A 17609-nucleotide genomic window follows, 5' to 3' on the forward strand; every position below is an offset into this window, starting at 1 on the left:
CTGTCAATTACTTACACTGTGTTAGATGTTGTGGGTAGGAACACGGGTAAACGTGTCAGGTGGTAGAATCCAAAGTACCTCTTTTAACTCCTTGGCCTTTTATCTTGAGCCTCTGGGTCTGGAGCGGTACATTAAGTACCCAGATAGGTGGTTAAGGAAGGCAAATTGCATTTGACTGCTCTTGTGTAAAAATCTAAATTAGGCATTTCGTATAGGAACTATGTGTGTATGAATTAACCAGAAACAGAGACTAAATATATACGTTAGTAAATATACATGTAAAATCTCAATGCATATTTTGGCTTCAAAATGGAGTTCTAATTTTTCCAGTTATTGGAGTCTAAATGAAGCTTCCTTGTGCGTAGGGTAAGAGGATTGCGATAACTCCTTGGTAGCCATTGTTAATGTGAAGATTGGCTCCAAAGCATGTGGCCTGTTTTGAGAAGTTAAGCCAGATTATTCTAAAACTTTTCGCTATTAATGGAGAAATGTGATTCCCCCTCAGACCTGCTAGTGGAATAAAGAGACAGGAAACCTCTGCTGACCTGCAGTCTTAAATGCTACCCCCTCCGTGTTGTCCCAGCTGATGACCTGAGACAGAAGTTACTACTCCCTCCTCTGCATGCCCCTCTCACCTTGTGGCTATATGGGGACTTTTCTGATCCTTCTCCCCTGTGGCCTAGCACAGTACTGTATGCTTAGTGAATAATCAGAACTTTCTGGGTGAATGAGATAAAAGATCGAATTGGAGCTTGTTGATTAGGAATGATTTTTAAGAATCATTTATCAAGGGGCACCTGGGTGGCTCAGCCTGTTAAGTGTCATCCAACACTTGGTTTCAGCTCAGGTGATGATCCTCAGGGTCATGGGCTTGAGCCCTGTGTCAGGTTCCACACTCAGCGGGGAGCCTGATTCTCTCTCTTTCCCTCTCCCTCTGCTCCTGCCCTGACTCTTTCATCTGCTCTCTCACTCCCTCTCTCAAATAAATGAGTAAATAAAATCTTTTAAAAATCATTTTTCAAGCCTTAGTTTTACATCAGGCTTTAAAATGTGTATTTTTCTTGAAATCCTCATGTAAACCCAAGATGGGTATTACTGTCCCTGTCTTACAGATGAAGAAAATGAGGTTCAGCGACATTAAGTAGCTCATTTACTTTATGCTGTTAGTAGGAGGTGGATGGAGCCTGGAATCAAATTCAGTTTTGTCTGGTTGCAGCAACCGTTCTCTTAATAAAACCCATACTGGTTCATGATGGGAATAGTTTTTTTTTTTCTTCCTCTTTTAATATAACCTCTCCTGCCCCACCCCCCATAGTTAATCCTCATTTAAATGTTTTTCAACTTCTAATTTCAGGTAGGAACTTAGACAGATTTTTAGATTGGTTGGCCTTTCATGATTTTACGTGGTGCCAGTGAGGCTGTCTGGATTCACGTCCTTAGTCTACTACCTTCTAGCCATAGGACACTGGGTAGGTCTCCTCAGCTCTCAGAGCCTCTGTCTTCTCAACTGTAAAACAGGTCACCATACGACCTACCTCACAGGGCCTTTATGAAGCCCAAATGATCTCTCGTACGTGAAATACATGTAAAAGGTCCTGGCACACAGTGAGTGGGGTTTGAGGATTACGTGTTGTTTCAGCTAGTATTGTTCAGATGAGATCATTCAGTGAAACTTTGAATCTTGGAATACTAAGAAAGAGGTAAATACATTTTAATAAATGTTTAAAAGATTCAACAGCAGAGACTGAACAATTTTTCCATAAATATAGTGAACATAGTTCACTTTTTTGATGCCCTTCAGTAGGTCCCTGTCTGAAGGCAGCTAATTTGATCTAGATGAAGTCAGACATCATGTTGATTTCTTTGTCCACTGAGAAATGAGAAGCCTTTTGAGGGTGTAGACACACACACACACACACACACACACACACACACACACTCCAGCAACGAAAAGAAATAAGTAGTTGAGGTCCTTGGCTGAACTCCTTAGAACCAAAGGCCATCTTCTCTGTGATTAAACTGAGTCAGATTTATCTGTAATTGAGGCTCTGTTAGAATTGGCTAATTCCAGCATGTAACTGCCTTACATTTTTGGTTGAAATTTTCCATGAGTTACAAATGAAGTTTACAGTGATTTTGGCTTGTGGAAAAAAAAAAAAAAAGGTGTTTGTTCCTTGCTAACCATCTAGCCTTATCAAAGATCTCCTTTGAGAAAAATGAACAGAAAATATTAAAGGGGAAAGATTGAGAGCTTAGAAAATTTTACCTCAGTGCCAAGACTGTAGGGCTGGGAAGAATTGTTACTTTTCCTTCATCTGGGTCAGGTGGCATGCTTTTGAAAATACTATTTCTAGAGGTCAGTGTGGTGCACTGAGAGAAACCCAACTGTGGGGTGAGATGTGGGTTTGGGCTCCAACTCCACCAATTCTTGCCTTAGGCAAGTCACTCGCCTTCTTTGACCCTCAGTTTCCTTATCTGTACAATGACCAGAATCAGCACCACTCAATACACTTGTGACAACATGGCATCTACTTCCTGTTGTACGTGTCCCCCTTTACCCTCTTAGAGAAATAGGTTTCCATTTCAGTTTGGTCTAAAAATCATGGAATTCTATACAAAATGACCCCCAAGGCTTCCAACACCATAAGACCGACACCATTTCCCATTTCCTACTGTATTGCGGGCTTCTGGTCCCATCCCTGACGCAAAGAAGGCGCTCCCGTCTTATTCCTGCTCCAAACAACAGGACAGCCTTGCTGGAGGGTGACAGTCATCACCTTCAGTTTGTGTTTAACCAAACCAGGCTTGTTGTAGAGAGAAATAGGTGGGAAAATAAAAGAAATAACAGGCATTCTTAACCTGTCATGAGAGGGTAGCTATTTGCAAGACTCGAAGGTGAATTTTCCTTGTGACTAGAATCTTCAAATATATGTTAACCAGCTGAGGGCTCTAGCAACTCATTTTCTACAAACCTGAAAGTGTGCATTTGCATGCACTTTGACGGTGCTGCTTTGTCTTTAAAGAGATTGATGCTTCAGAAGGTTTGAAAGTAAGATTTTTAAGAAGCACTTCATTAAGGAACTTTTAAAATGCAAATGATTTGAAAGTGGGAAGTGTGCCGTTGGTGGTCATTGGGTGGTACAAAGGCTGCGGGCATCCTGTTCTCTCTCATGTTGCACGGCCAGGGTTCCTTCTGGGTGTCGAATCCCGGCTTGGCCTTAGTGAAGAGTTTGCAGATTCTCAAAACATGGGTCAGATATGAATATGTCAAGGGACCTGTCCTGAGGGATACAATTAAGGGGGTGGCCTGGGAACACTGGGGCCTGTTGACTGAGTCCCACTCAGTGTGCCCCTACAGAGCTTGGTGGGAGGCAGAGAAGGATAGTGGAAGAAGGGGCAGAAAGGGACCGCCAGGAAATTGGTGGTCGAAAATGACAGGAAAGAGACTGAACAGGTGAGCTACTTTGGCAGGAGTTTGAACAGCGAAGGCTAGAATGCAAACTTTCAGAGGTGTGTACCTTCCAGGGGTGTGCAGTTCAGCCTGTAGCCGTGAGTTGGATGTGCGTAAAATGTGCTTTTATCTAGTGCAATGACAGCATTGGATTGTGTCATGATGGAAATACGAGTTTTATACTCATCTTGGACTCTCAAAGTAAGTGTGAACTCAGAATATTAGAGAAACAAACACAAATGGGTTAAATACTACAAATAAGAACAAATTTGGATACAGACAATTCTGATACAGGCGGAATACATTTCACGGAAAAATCCAGGAGAATATTCCAACTCTTTTATTGATTGTCAAAATTTTTCGACTATTAAAATTACTTGAGTCGAGTAGGCCAGTGCTGAGACATGCTTTATATTCTGCTGAAATTTTTGCTGCAGTGATATTTGTTTTTTCATTCCCAACAATGTCCAGCAGGGTGCTTTACACAGAGTACGCACTTAATAAATATGTGTTAGAAAAGTGAATGAGTGCCCAGTATTTGTTATGCTAGAACTTGATCTGTATTATAAAATAAATATAATTTTGTATTTTCCCCCATTTTTCTATGTTGTTATGTATGTCACCTCATTTTCCTTCAGTCATACAATTTCAAGGGGCTCTCGCAGAACTTCTAAAAATTAGCATCAGATATTAGTCATATTTTGCATCCAGATCTGAGTTCTCCTGCACATTGTCTGGTTCAGTATATTGAGTGGCACTTAGTTGGTCTTTCTAAGGAGAGTGTCTCCTAATGGGGGATAGTACACAGGACATTCACTATCCATGACACAGAACACTGGTGCCAGTACGCATGTCAAGGGGCTGGGAGAGGTGGAGAAACAGCAGGGGACAAAGTTATCAAGAATTGGATGGACTCCAGAATCATTTGCCTTTATGATTTCTGTCTATATTTTTGTGGCTACACGTCTAAGCAGGAGGAGAGGTGGAAAGCTAAGAGCTCCCTAAGAGGGAGGAGTGTTTAGCTTTTTATTATAAAATTACAAAGACTTTCCAGGTTTCTATTATGGTGCATGAAACTTTTTAGCACTGGCGAGAAAAGAGTTGAGAAAAGGTACAACACATGAAAATTGGTGAGGTAGGGATAGAATTCAGAGGAGACCCAGAGAGAAGCCTTGACAGGACCTCTGTTTCTTCTGTGTCAGACAGCCTTGGTTTTGCTCTCTGGCTAGGCTCTGCAGAGAGATCATCCAGGAGGGTTCACTTGGGTCCCATGGGTTTGCCTAATCTGCATCTCATGGATTTCAGCTAACTCTGTAATCATGGTTCCGTTAGGAAAGCTGTCACACAGTGTATTTAATACTCTTTGGCTGAGACTAACCTTTTGTGTTGAGATACCCATGCAATCACATAGACACACATTGTTTTGTTTGCTTGCTTTTTGGAAGAAGAGAAGATGATAAATAGAATATAACTGGTTATATTTCAAATAACATCTTATACTATTGGTCCTCTTGGATTTAATCAGTTGTCTCCAAAATAATTTACTTTCTGACTTAATTTTCTCCACCAACCAGTTTACAGATAAAACCACTCAAGTCCAAATTTAATAGTAAATACTACTGAGTAGTATAAAATGCTATTTCATCTCACAATTATCAGCAATCTAGACTCTGATATTCTGAGGTTCTGTACATGATATTTCTGTAAGTCCATCTGGCCAAGAAAGAGTATCTTAATTTTTCACTGCCTTTAATTATGAGAACATCAAGAATTAGGACTTCAGTACTAACACACTCTACCCTTGTTGCTGCTCATAGATTTACTGTACACATCTGTAGGGATCTATGGTTAACCTCAAGTCAGATAAGAATTTCTATGTATTCTGAGTCGTGGGCAGTCTTCCAGAAAGAGGGACTTGGGGAGTGATGTTTTAAACAGGTGGGAGGCTTAACTGAAAAAAGTGATGCTGAAGTAACATCTGTGTTAAAAGACTGCAGTATTTTAACAAAGCAATTCTCAAATTTATGGAAATGCAGAAGAGGAGAAAGAGCAGACAAACTGATACCCTAAATATTTGAGAAAGGGCAAAAGGAATTACTTGGCATGGATTCCTAGCATTTAGAACAAGATACAATGTGGGAAAATTAGAGAAAAGGGTGAGTTGGGTGGGTCATGAGACAAATGTATTTGGTAGAGGAATGTGTCATGTGAAATTCATGAAACTATCCCTGTTGGATTGTTTTTCACCTCACCTGGAAGAAACACTTCTGAGTGATGACCAAAGGAACCTCAGTGATGTTATTAGCTTGGGGTTAGAGGCTAGGACTTGAGGCATGTTAAACCACCTCCTGGTTCCCAGACCAGCCAGCTGCAAATGCATAGGCCTTAGCTTCTAATTAAGATGACCCTGACATGGTATTTCTTACTGGCTTTACCAAAACAACCTGATTAGGGCGGGCTTTCAAAAAGATGGGTGCAATTATCTTCCGATCTTGGCACAATAGAGATAAAATAGGGAAAGTGTTGGGTAACACTTAGCAACATGGGAAAACAGAGGGTAGTCTACCAGGTGGGATGATTGGCCGAGATCCAGGTGGGTCAGTGACATTCCAGAGCGCGCTGGGACAGTCTGATGGACTCTGTTGGCCTCCATGCCCACATTGCTGTCTCCCTTTGACAGATAGGAATGTGTTTCTAAGAGTTATTTGTCAGCCTTTCTCTTTACCACCCTCCTCAGTCCCATTTTCTGTTTTTTTTTTTTTTTTTTTTAAATAATCGTTTTGAGGCCAATCAACTGTGGGGATTAAAGAGTTATGAATCTTAAACTATTATTTAGGAGAAAATTTAGTAACAGAAGCCTAGCTTCTGAGAAGCACGATAAAGAAAATGAATTTTCACCTATTCTCAATTTGGTCTCAGGATATTCTCAGTTAAGCATTAAAAATATTAATCAAAATTAATCAAAAGGCAAATCTGAAGAACGGGTTAACTTGAATAGGGAAATAGCATCCCAAGCCTTCAGTGAATACAAGTGTAGAAGCCTGTCCTTGCTCCTTTCAACCTCCAGGTGGTGCTGTTTACTTAGACACGGAAAGCAGGCGCCCAGCCCCATATCTTTCCTTTAGGTTCATAGCCCGGCTTTCATTTTTTTCAAAATATTTTCCGTTTGTACAGATGTGTTCTTTTAAATGGTCAATAAATTTTTATAACCACTACTTGAAAAATTGCAAGATTATGTGATTTGTGCTTCCCAGCTAAGAATATTTCTTTATGTGAAAGACACACCCAGAGTCAGGTGTTTACGTTTTTGCTCATTGATCCCACCTCCTCTACCCTTCCTTGCTTTTTAGAACCCAGACTGAGCCGCAGACAGTTGGGCTGTCAGTAGAACTCATCCAAATCCCTTTAAACACTTATGTGATTTAAAAATAGATTTGTAGTTCAGTTAAGGCAACTCTACTCCATAGGCTTCTGAGTAAAGACCACCATCTTTATGGGAGTGCTTTTATCCCCCAAAGCCAGGGAGTGTTCCTTGCAGGGCTGACCTGATTTTTTGGTGAGGGGGCACTTGTCAGACACCAGAAATGTTTTGATGATCAGAGAACACCTTTATAAAGACACCCGACAATCCAATCCAAATTCCTCAGAAAAAAATGTCCCTAGGGAAAAACTGAAAGGGAGTCATGCGCAATGTCTTTCCATTTTGATGAATTTCAAACCAGGAATAATGGAAATTCCATTCCACAGTGTGGAACTAGAACGGGAAGGCAGTGGTATCAATTTTATCCTCCGAGAGGTTTGGAATTTTTAAGACTGGCTTTAAAGTAATGATCAACTAACATGCTTTTCTTGTCCTTTTCCCCCCCTTCTCTTTTCTGTCACAAAGGGGTTTGTAAACAAGCTGGATGAATTCATTCAGTGGTTAAATGAAGCCATGGAAACCACCGAGAATTGGACACCCCCTAAAGCGGAGACGGATGGCCTTAAGCTGTACCTGGAGACACACTTGGTAGGCAAGACTGTGTTGCTTTTGCTGTTAGTAATGGAAGGATTTTAATGCACTGCTTGTTTGTTTATGGGGAATATCAATTTTATTTATCAGAAGTCATTATATGCTAATAAAACCAAGTTTTAATAGGGTAAACTGCAGAAGCTGAAAATTTACAGGCATTTCAAGTAATATACTATGAAATTTAAATCCTCTGTATTTCAAGCTATTTTTTTCAAAACTTTTTCCAGAAAGGTAAGTCATTTACTTAAAAATACCTTAGAAAATTTGCTCGACTCTTGTTCTTCAAAGGTATGATTGAAGGTTTTTCCTCTTCTGAAAAAATAAATAAATGAAAGAGATAATTTTGATGACCATTCTAAGCTTTCTAGAATTCTTGTAAAATTAATGAACCTCTCATTATCAAGAGGGTCTACATTATCTGTTCTACACTGGGTTATTTTAATAAAATATTTAAAACGATGATCTCCATCATTTTTGCTGCTATGTGGTTTTTTCAGCATATAATTAATACAACTGTCATTACACTAGTCCCTGTGCACAGGGAAAACCATGGAGGGGAAGTAGAAAATACTTGGATGAATATGCTTCTGAATATGTTAGAAGCAAGAATTATAGACTGGGGGACATTTGATGAACCTCATGAGGTTTTTACTGAATGCTTCAAATGGCTGATATCAATTATGAAGGGGTGGAAACCAAGTAGTGGAGTGTGATAAAGCATGAAGAAAAAGCACGTTGTCCTAGGAAATGAAAATTCAGGCTTTAAGGATCTCATCTTTATTCCTTTCACCAATAGCATAAAATTGACAAAGGCAATGAACACGAATCCTTGGGTACCCAACTGTGGGGTTGATTTTCTGCCCCTCTTACACACTCAGAATTTGGATTGAATAAACATTGTGTGGGAGTCCTATGTGTGTGCGAGTTCACAGGGTTCCAGACAGTTCCCTATGCTGTTAAATGAGAGAATGAGAGAGAGGGAGATGGCGGGGGGTGGGGGGAGGATGTGGGGAGAAGAGGAGACGGAGAGTGAGGATGTGTTAGTCTTTTGGTGTTTGTGGTTTCCAGTATGTTTTATATCATTGCAAGTAAAACAGCCTCAAAATCCTATTGCTGCATGAAAATCGCTTCATGAATGATAAAAGATGACAAAACTATGTGTAAGAGGATGAGTGTATTGCTTCCCTTGTTAGAGACCTGGGTTGATGGTGTGTAAAAATGCCAGTGACCCTAACCACCTCTCTTGTACATGGGTTTTTAAATATTGCCCTTGGTACTCAATTCCCTATTCAGTAGAGCCTTGATTTTTTTTTTTTAAAGAGGGCATTTCATAATAGCAAGATAAAGATATTCAGTGCTTTATAATGTAAATTGTATTAATTAGAATGTCAACTTTTCACTGGCATTGTTCTGACAGAAATTCTAATCTGTGTTTAAACAGGAGTATATGAACTTTATTTCACATTAAGTGTGCTGTCTTAATTTCTCTTGATTTAATATTTTATGGAAAACACACATTTAGTTTTTGAGGTCCCAGAGGGCATGGGGACATAAAGAGTGCTTTAACTCTAGGCTGTTTGCTGAACGCCAGGCTAGGAGAGTATGAACCAGAGTCTCGCTTCTCTTTGGGAGTTGGCATCGTGGCCTCTTTGTAAACAATTGTTCACTTGTCGTTCTCAAGTCCCTGTTACAGGGTTCCTTCCTTAGCATCCCTGTGTTGGCCTCTGCCTCATTCTAGCCCACACCCATCCACTAGAGCTTTCTGTGAGAATGGAATATTCAAGGTTGCTCTGTCCAGCATGGGAGCCACTCACCACACTCATCTGCTGAGCACTTGAAATGTGGCTAAAGCAACTGAAGAGATGAATTTTTAATTCTAATTAACTTACATTTAAATGTAAATTGCCACATGTAGCCTGTGACTACTATATTCTAGCCTTAATAAGTTGCCAAACTCTTTACAGCTGCCCGTAATGAATTGCATGTGTGTGTACCTGCCTCATAATGACAGCCTCATCCAAAATGTGGACCCCACCATCTCCTTTGCTACATCCATAGCCAAGAGTCCTTCTTAAAATGTTGTTCCCTTAAAGAACAACCTTGTTGTTGCCTAATGATCAACACTTTCTTGAAATGAGTTTTCTCTATTATTGTGTCTAATTATATCAGTTGGAAGAGAGATAACATAGGAATATCTTTATCTCTGCTTAGCAAAGAGTAAGGTACTCCACTCTCCAGACCAGCTCAGTGAATGTTAAGTTCTAATCACAACTTTGACTTTTAAAATTGTGAATAATACTGGCTGCCAGTTAGTGGGGGCATAGCGTGCGTAGATAGGCAATGATACTTCTGGACAATTCCTGTGTCCCTGCTGTGCGGCGTGCGGTGTCTGTTACTTTAGAAATAGCCTGTTGTGTAAATGTCTCTCAAACAAATTGAGTTACCCTGTGTCTCTGAGGACAATATCTACATTGTCCTCCTAATCAATACTGTCATTTATATTTTTTATTGTATTTCCTTACTATGGTGCTGAGTTAATATTAAGTTGTTCTTCTCAAAAGAAGGCAAAAGAATGTCTGCCTTCCCATAAAGAAAGTATACAACTAAGCCCAGAGATTTATATCCTTGAATGCAACTTGCATAAGTCATTACTGCTCCTTACTAAGTGGGGGAGTGGTATGGACAAGATTATCCTGTATGTAGAGATAGCTATATGAGTTTCTTGAAACACCTCTGTAGATTCTGTAATTTAGCACTACATCAACAGATGTATGAGCCCCACAAGCTCACTGTCTTCCCTGGTTTAACAAGGGGTTAGAAGAGTTGGCACCCTGCAGTGATTATTTTAAAGAAAAGCAAACATAAAAATAATAACAAAAGTTGTACATTTATATTTTGATACTTAATTCAATTATTTTCCATGACGGTAACCAAGGGTTTTTACCAACACAAATCAATTACAGCTTTACAATACCTTTATGAGAGATACGAAGGAGCTTTATTTTAACTGTAAGAAATACTGTGAAATTGCGATGATACATCAATGATTTTCCATGATAATTAATCATCTGCTTGCAACCCGGGTGCTCCTCTCAAAAATACAATTCCTGTCTTCCTAGAAAATGACATTTTCAGGAAAATATCATTCCGGAAATGTATTTTGTGAGTACCAAGCATCCCTCTTCTTTGAAAACCACTTTTAAAACAGTATTGTATACATATGTTCTCGGACAGATTCCCTTCTTCCTCACTTCTGTCTACTTTTTCTTAAAACAGCTTTATTGGGGTATAATTGGCATATGATAAGTTGTATGTATTTAAAATATGTACATCTACAAGTTTCAACAAATTGGCAAATGTGTACACCCATAAAACCATCTTCACAGTCAAGATAGTGAATGTAGCCATCCCCTCCAAAGGCTCCCTCATGGCTCTTTTGTAATTCCTTCCTCCCTTCCCTCCTGGCCTTTCCCTGACGCTTAAGCAATCGCTGATCTGCTTTCTGTTACTATGAAGATTGTTTTGTACTTTCTAGAATTTTACATGAGTGGAGTCGAACACGGTGTGTCCTTTGTCTCTCTCTCTCTCTTTCATCTCCTCCCGCCCCCCTGGTTTCTTTCACCTACTTCGATGTTGGGAGTTTCAACTGCTTATTCATTTGGAGTGCTGAGCAATAGTCCACTGTACCAATTTAGCACAGTTTGTTGATCCTTTCATCTGTTGGCGGACATTTAGGTGGTTTCTCTCATCACCTTTCTTAGTGGCTAAAGAAACACAAGTCCCCAGAAGCTACATTTGACTAGATGCGTCATATATAGAAGTGCCATCAGTAGTTCCGGGCAGGCTATGTAGATGTTTTCCTTTAAGAGAATTCATAGTATCTTCAGAGTGAGAGTGCTTATGAGTAATGCAGCAGAGGAGGACAGCCAGGTCTCCCTCTAGAGATTTCATTCCACGTCCATATTTGCTTTTGAAAAGATAACCCTGATCTCCCAAGTAGTTCTTATGCATGCCGAACTCACCAGATGGGTGCCACGTCATATAAAACCACTTGCAGGAAAACAAACGGGCTGGGTCTCTTTGTTGTTGTTGTTGGTTTGTTGTTGTTGTTGTTGTTGTTGTTTAATCTATAGTCGATTAGATGTATAGTAGGAGAAAGCAAAGTCTAGTTAACTCCAGACAGCTGTGCAAGAGTTAGGAAGAAGAACTAAGCACAAGGGCCTGGCTTAAACTTTGGAGCTAAATTTGCATAGGTAGTACCATGTCATACTGGGCAAACATTAACCAGCCACATAGAAATAGCGTTGGAGGAACAATATTCTTAGTTCAGTTTGATGAATGAGAAAACATGGGGAGAAATGGTGGTGAGGAGTTCATATATATCAAGCCCCTGTGTGTGCCAGGCAGTTATGTAGGTGCTAGGAATACATGATGAACGAGTTTGGCTTCTTTCTTCCAGGGATTTGCAATCTGAGGGAGATGACCATAGATTAAATGTAGTCATCTATAGAGCCATAAATGATAAATATAATATAATTTTGAGCAGTAAACTTTTTGTAGGATAAGCAAAGTACTGTTAGGAGTACAGAGAGAAGTTTTATTGGTTCTTCCTGAGAATAAAGAAGGCTTAAAGAAATCATTGGATATAGACCTTGCAGGTCATATATGATTTTCTGGTTGGAGATGGAAGGAGAGGAGATGGGAGGAAATATCATGGGCAGGTAAGGGAGGTGTGGTGAGCCATCTCGTGTGGCTGAGACCAGGTTGGGGTCTTGCAGTTGGGGCTGATGGTGAAGGAGATTGAATGTCTTTTTAATGGGTTGAACATTTCTCTGGGAGCAAAGGGACTCCATGAGGGTTTGATTTTACTTTAAAATAGGAGACTGACATGAATCCACTGTAAATTCCATGGGGGTAGGGTCAGTTTGACATTGATTAACTAGATGAGGTCCATGGCTTAGAGAAGGAATAACTATGTGCATAATGGAGAATGGGTTTGAGTATAACATTTGAAATATATGCTGGTACAGACAATGTTATCTGGTTTTTAAGATGCGGGTTTTTTTTTTTTTTTAATTTTGGACTCATGAATATATGGATGTTACACAAAATTCTAAAGGTAAATAAAGGAAGGGAGCAAAAAGGTAGAAAGTCAAAAGTAAGCTTCCTACCTCTGTCCCTCAGTTACCGATTCTCTTTCTCGGAAGCAACCAGTGTTCCTTGGTTCTTTATATTCTTTCAGAGTTGTTCAAGGTATTTGAAAACAAATGTATATGTGTACTTCACTTTGTTCCCTTGACTTATGTTACCAATAATTCAAAATCAGCAAATGTAGAACTGACTTTATCCTTTTCAATGGCTGCACAGTGTTCCATTTATGAATATGCCATAATTCACTTAACTGGTTCTTTATTGATGAAAACAGATTGTTTGCAGTCTTTTTTAAAATTATGAACAGTGCCTCAGTGAATATCCTTGAATATTCATGCATCATTTAAGTCTATCCTTAGAGTAAATACCTTATATGTGAAATTTCTGGGTCAAAGTTATACACGTTTACAATTTTCATGTGTTGCCAAATTGTCCTTGATAGTGATTGTACCATTTATACTCAGCAGGGCATGAGAATGCCTCCATTGGCCCATCTTTGCTATGAAGTATGTTATCACACTGGTGATCTATGTCCCTTTGATAGTTACAAATAGCATCTCATTGTAGTTTAGTTTGTATTTCTTGTATTTTAAATGGAGTCGAGTACCTCTTCTTATTTTTAGGGGTCATCTGTATTTCTTTTCTGAGAACTCTTTGCTCATATTCTTAGCCTATTTTTTCTGTTGGGTCTTTGGATTTTTGCTTCAAGATTGATGGGAGTTTTATATGTATTAAGGAAATGAGTCCCTGGTCTGTGATGTGAATAGAAAGTATGTTAAAAGGACACTATTTGGGGGGTTCTGTCCCAAAAGAACATGGATATCTCAACAGTTTGAGGAATCCAGGGTTCAACAGACATCAAGGCCAGGCTGATAAGCAGCCAACAGGTCTCTACATGTGTCAAAAGCATGTTCGGATTCCAGTCCTGTTAGACCAGTGTGTTCCGGGAGCTTGCTTACCTCGGCATGGGTGGAACAAGCCTAAGATGAGGGAGGCTGTTGTTGAACGCAAGGATGAAATGATGCCTAACCATGGGCAGACTGGAGAGGATGTGGGTCGGGGTTAGGTGGAAGGTAGGTTAGAACAGAGGAGAGCAGGTAGATTAGCAAGAAAGGGATGGATCAGAGTTTTCTGTTTGATGTTCTCTCTTGAATGGTCACAAACCTCATTGCCAATGTCTGTTTCATCTTCCCTACTCTCCCCAAGGCTACTAATGTCCTTGACAGTAGCACAGCAAGACCTGCCACTCCAGAGCTGATGGAAATCTGACCAAGACTTGAATGTATTGAAGAATGTGAAAATTGGCAGACAGCTTCTCTGTGTAGAGTAGAACTGAAACTCTAGGGCCATCTGGGGGTGTGTGGAGCCAGGGAATGTGAACATTACAAGGAGTGTTTACATGGGAGAGAAGGGGCAGATGTTACAAAAACTCAGTGACCTGGCTTGGGGGGCATGTGCTGAAGGTGAAGGAAACTTCATCTTCATTCAGCTGCTGATATTATGGAACTAGTTAAAGGAAAACATTATATTCACTGGAAAAAAAATTCAGACCGTATAAAAGAGCATAAAAATAAAAGTGAAAAGTCTTACCCTCCCTTGGATAACTTGCATAAACAGTTTGTTCTGTATACTTTTGGACCTGTTGGTGTAAAAATGCATACATTTTAAGAATTTTTAAAATTCATATTATACATACTGTTCAATGACTTGCTTTTTGTATCTAAAGATATCTCAGACATCCTTCTGTCAGTACATGAAGATCTACCCATTTTACTTTTAGCAGCTCCTTAATATTTTATTGTGTGGATGAGCCACAATTTATGTAATCGTTCCCATGATGATGGCCATTTAAGCCACGTCCTTATTTATGCTTTTGCAAATAATACAGCATTGAGTATTCAGGGTTCTTTTTTGTTGTTGTTGTTTTGTTTTTGTTTTGTTTTGTTTTTTTTAACATTAGTTGAAATTCTCTTCCTTGTCCCGTTAGTGGCTGTTTGCAGCAGCTCAGAGACCCCATGTAAGGAAAGTCTGTTGTAGTCTAGGGACGGCTTTTGCTACAGGTCTGGAAAAGTGTATAGGGTCCATGTTTATGTGCGTACAGAGGTTGAGTATGTGTATATGGGGTAGCTTTTAAAGCCCACCTTCGCGGTTCTTTTTAGGCTCAGTACCTGCAATTTGAGGGGGCTACCACAAGGTGGCAGAGAAGCGCCCAAATCCTGCAGACGGTGCTTCTAATCTTGGTACCCTTTCTTATAACCCTTGGTAACCTTGGAGGGTTTGAAAATTTTTCCTTACTGTGTCATTACCCTAAGTACTTATAAAGACAGACTGGATTAAACTGGTAATGTTCCTGGCTAACAAAATCTCCATACAGATACTTTCATGCATTTATTGTCTACATTTAGAACTTTGTATTGCATCGTATTTTTATTAAATAGCTCTCATTTGTTTCATTAAAAACAACAACAACAATATACTTCTCACAGTTTTTAGCCATACAGGAAAATTTCCCAAAGAAAGCTGGTTTTCTTTTGCTTTGCCTTCCTATCTCCACCTCTGCTCCATTTTTCATTGCTTCAAGTTAACAGATGATGGGCACTTCCTGGTGCCCACCTTTCCCTGGCTGCCTTTCTCTGCTGAGATGATGGGCAGCACTGGCCCAAGAAGCCTGAGCTTTACAAGACCAGCAGCTACCACTGTACAGCAGCGACTGTATTGCTCAGCTAATGGGAGACCGTCGGTTAGACTTCAAAAACCTGAGCTGTGTGAGTTTGGCCGCCACTTCCCTTCGCCTTGCCTAGCAGAGCTGGTGGCCTCATAGGACCTTTGAAGTTCTATTTGCTTGTTCCCTTGCTTCCCATCAGCTTAAGGTGAAGAGCTGAGAGTTTAGTAGGGAAGCAGCATTACTCCTCTTTGGGGTATTTAAAATACTCAGCTTCCAGCCTTGAGTTACTTCCTTTGGTGGCTTGGGAATGGAAAGGTCCGCCAGGCATGCATGCAGGCATTTTGATGATGATGTGTGGGGACGGGAGGCTCATTTTGGCCATGTAGAAGTCCTGGACCCCGTTCCTTGGCTCATAGGTCTAATTCTGTCCATCTAGGAGACACAGAGTATTATCTTCCGTTTTCAGCTTAAAAGGATTCTTGAATTGTTCAAAGCCCCTGGGAATACACTTTGGCTTGACTCAGTGTTAGGACTTGATCCTGTGATACCCAGCAGTTCTCATCGTTTTGAAAATGGTTGGTGGCTAAACATTTTACCAATTTATTATTTTGTTTATTGCTCTTTTTAGGACAGAATGGTTATTTTAAATTACGATGCCAGGGAAACACTGCATTTATTAAGCACTTCCTACTTAGGGCAGTAGTAGGCTAAGTGCTAAAGAGAAGGTTTGCAGACTGGCTTTGTACCATGAGGCTTCCAGCCCAGGCTGCATGTCCATATAGAAGCCTATGTGGACAGAAGCCAGTGCGTGACCTAGCTCACCTGAGCCAGGGTGCCGTCGCCTCCGGCTGCTCTTCCAGTGTACACCCAGGTGCAGATCCTCCTTAGCCACTGGGTCACATAGGATTTTGGAATCTTGAAGCAGTGCACTCAATGTAAGTAATATTAAGGTGAGAGTTTCAGGCTTGAAACAGATCTGACACAGAAAACAACTGTTACAGTTGCTGAAGATGGTTGTGAAGAGCAAACAAACACGTTGTAGGTGAGGATACTTTGTTCATTTGGAAGGAATCGTGAACATTTTCCTTGGAGACCTGAGAAGTATATGTGGTGTGCGAAGCTCGGGTGTCCTTAGAGAGGTTGGGTTTCTCCCCATCCACCCAGACTGTCACCTGCTTGAGGGGATAGCTTGTGTGTCTCTTTGCTGTCTCCTCTGACACCCAGCCTTGCATGTGCATAATAGGTACTAAAAATATCTGCTAGATGAATGAATGAACATTTGTAAGAGCAGTGTTACAACCATTACAAGCAGCAAATTGTAACTAGTATTGTAAATCAGCAAACAATAACTGGGAATGTCTGTGAGTTCAATTATTTCCTCTACTATTTCCAAACCAAAATGGACTCTGGTCACAGAGCTTTCTGGGTTATCTGGTATATTTGTGACAAGAGAAATGCCTATAGAAGGAAAAATCTGGAATGTTCTCTCCTCTTTTCGGGATGTAATTCATTCCCTTTGGTCGAAAACCCAAGGAGAATAAAAATGTTAACTCAGATATTAGAAAGCTTTAAAAAAAATTCCACAGGTTAATGTTGCTCTTTCAAAATACGAAGACGATATGACTAGACAGGATGTTAATGATTTGACATTACAAGATTTATTAAATTTATTTTTAAAGCAGTTTGGTTTCCCCTCTCAAATGCATGAAGCATGTGGGAGTTGGAATAGATCTGCCCCAGGCTGCCAAACAAATTTTTAATGGAAGTAGAGTCCTTCAGGGATTGTCCTAAATCCACATAATATTCTTAAGTCTTGGTGTTTGCACTGGGGCCTGTATATTAGCAGATGTACATGTGAATAATATACTTCTATACATCCATCACCTCAGTGACTCCACATCTGTAGGGGCTGCTGCACATCAATTATTCCACCGCGGGGGGCAGAGTGATATTTGGGCCAGCACTGACCTCTTTTTCAATCAGAGCCTCAGAGCAGTGTGTTCTGGAAGTCAAGCAGTCCCTTTAGACACAACCTCTGTTTGTGAATCCATTTGGTCTAATGTGGCCATGCTGGGAAGTCAATGTGATTACCTGTGCCAGGTGTGGAGGTGGCATCCAGAAAAGCAAATGAAAATGTGGTCACTAAGAGGCACTGCCAACATTTAGGGTCTCTCCCATGTATCTAATTCTTGCATGAGGTATTAACAAGTTGATCAGCAAAGAATGTCAACCTTAGTAAAATACATTTGGCCTTCCACACACAGCAAAATGCAACTGTTTATTTGAAAAAAATTGTGATTTGTTTGAAGAACTGAACTTCCCTTCAAATT

General features: G+C 40.2%; 1 protein-coding gene across 1 annotated transcript in view; it reads left to right on the forward strand.

The window, feature by feature from the left end:
• Nucleotides 1–17609, forward strand: part of LOC111139065 (A-kinase anchoring protein 6) — a 364313-nt gene that overhangs the window by 123841 nt on the left and 222863 nt on the right. Inside the window, 1 exon segment of the mRNA XM_022491196.1 lies at nt 7338–7460. Coding sequence (XP_022346904.1) covers nt 7338–7460 — 123 coding nt within the window.

Source organism: Enhydra lutris, unplaced genomic scaffold (genome assembly GCF_002288905.1).
Source record: "Enhydra lutris kenyoni isolate GAN:26980312 unplaced genomic scaffold, ASM228890v2 scaffoldscaffold4, whole genome shotgun sequence".
Classification (NCBI taxonomy): Eukaryota; Metazoa; Chordata; class Mammalia; order Carnivora; family Mustelidae; genus Enhydra; species Enhydra lutris.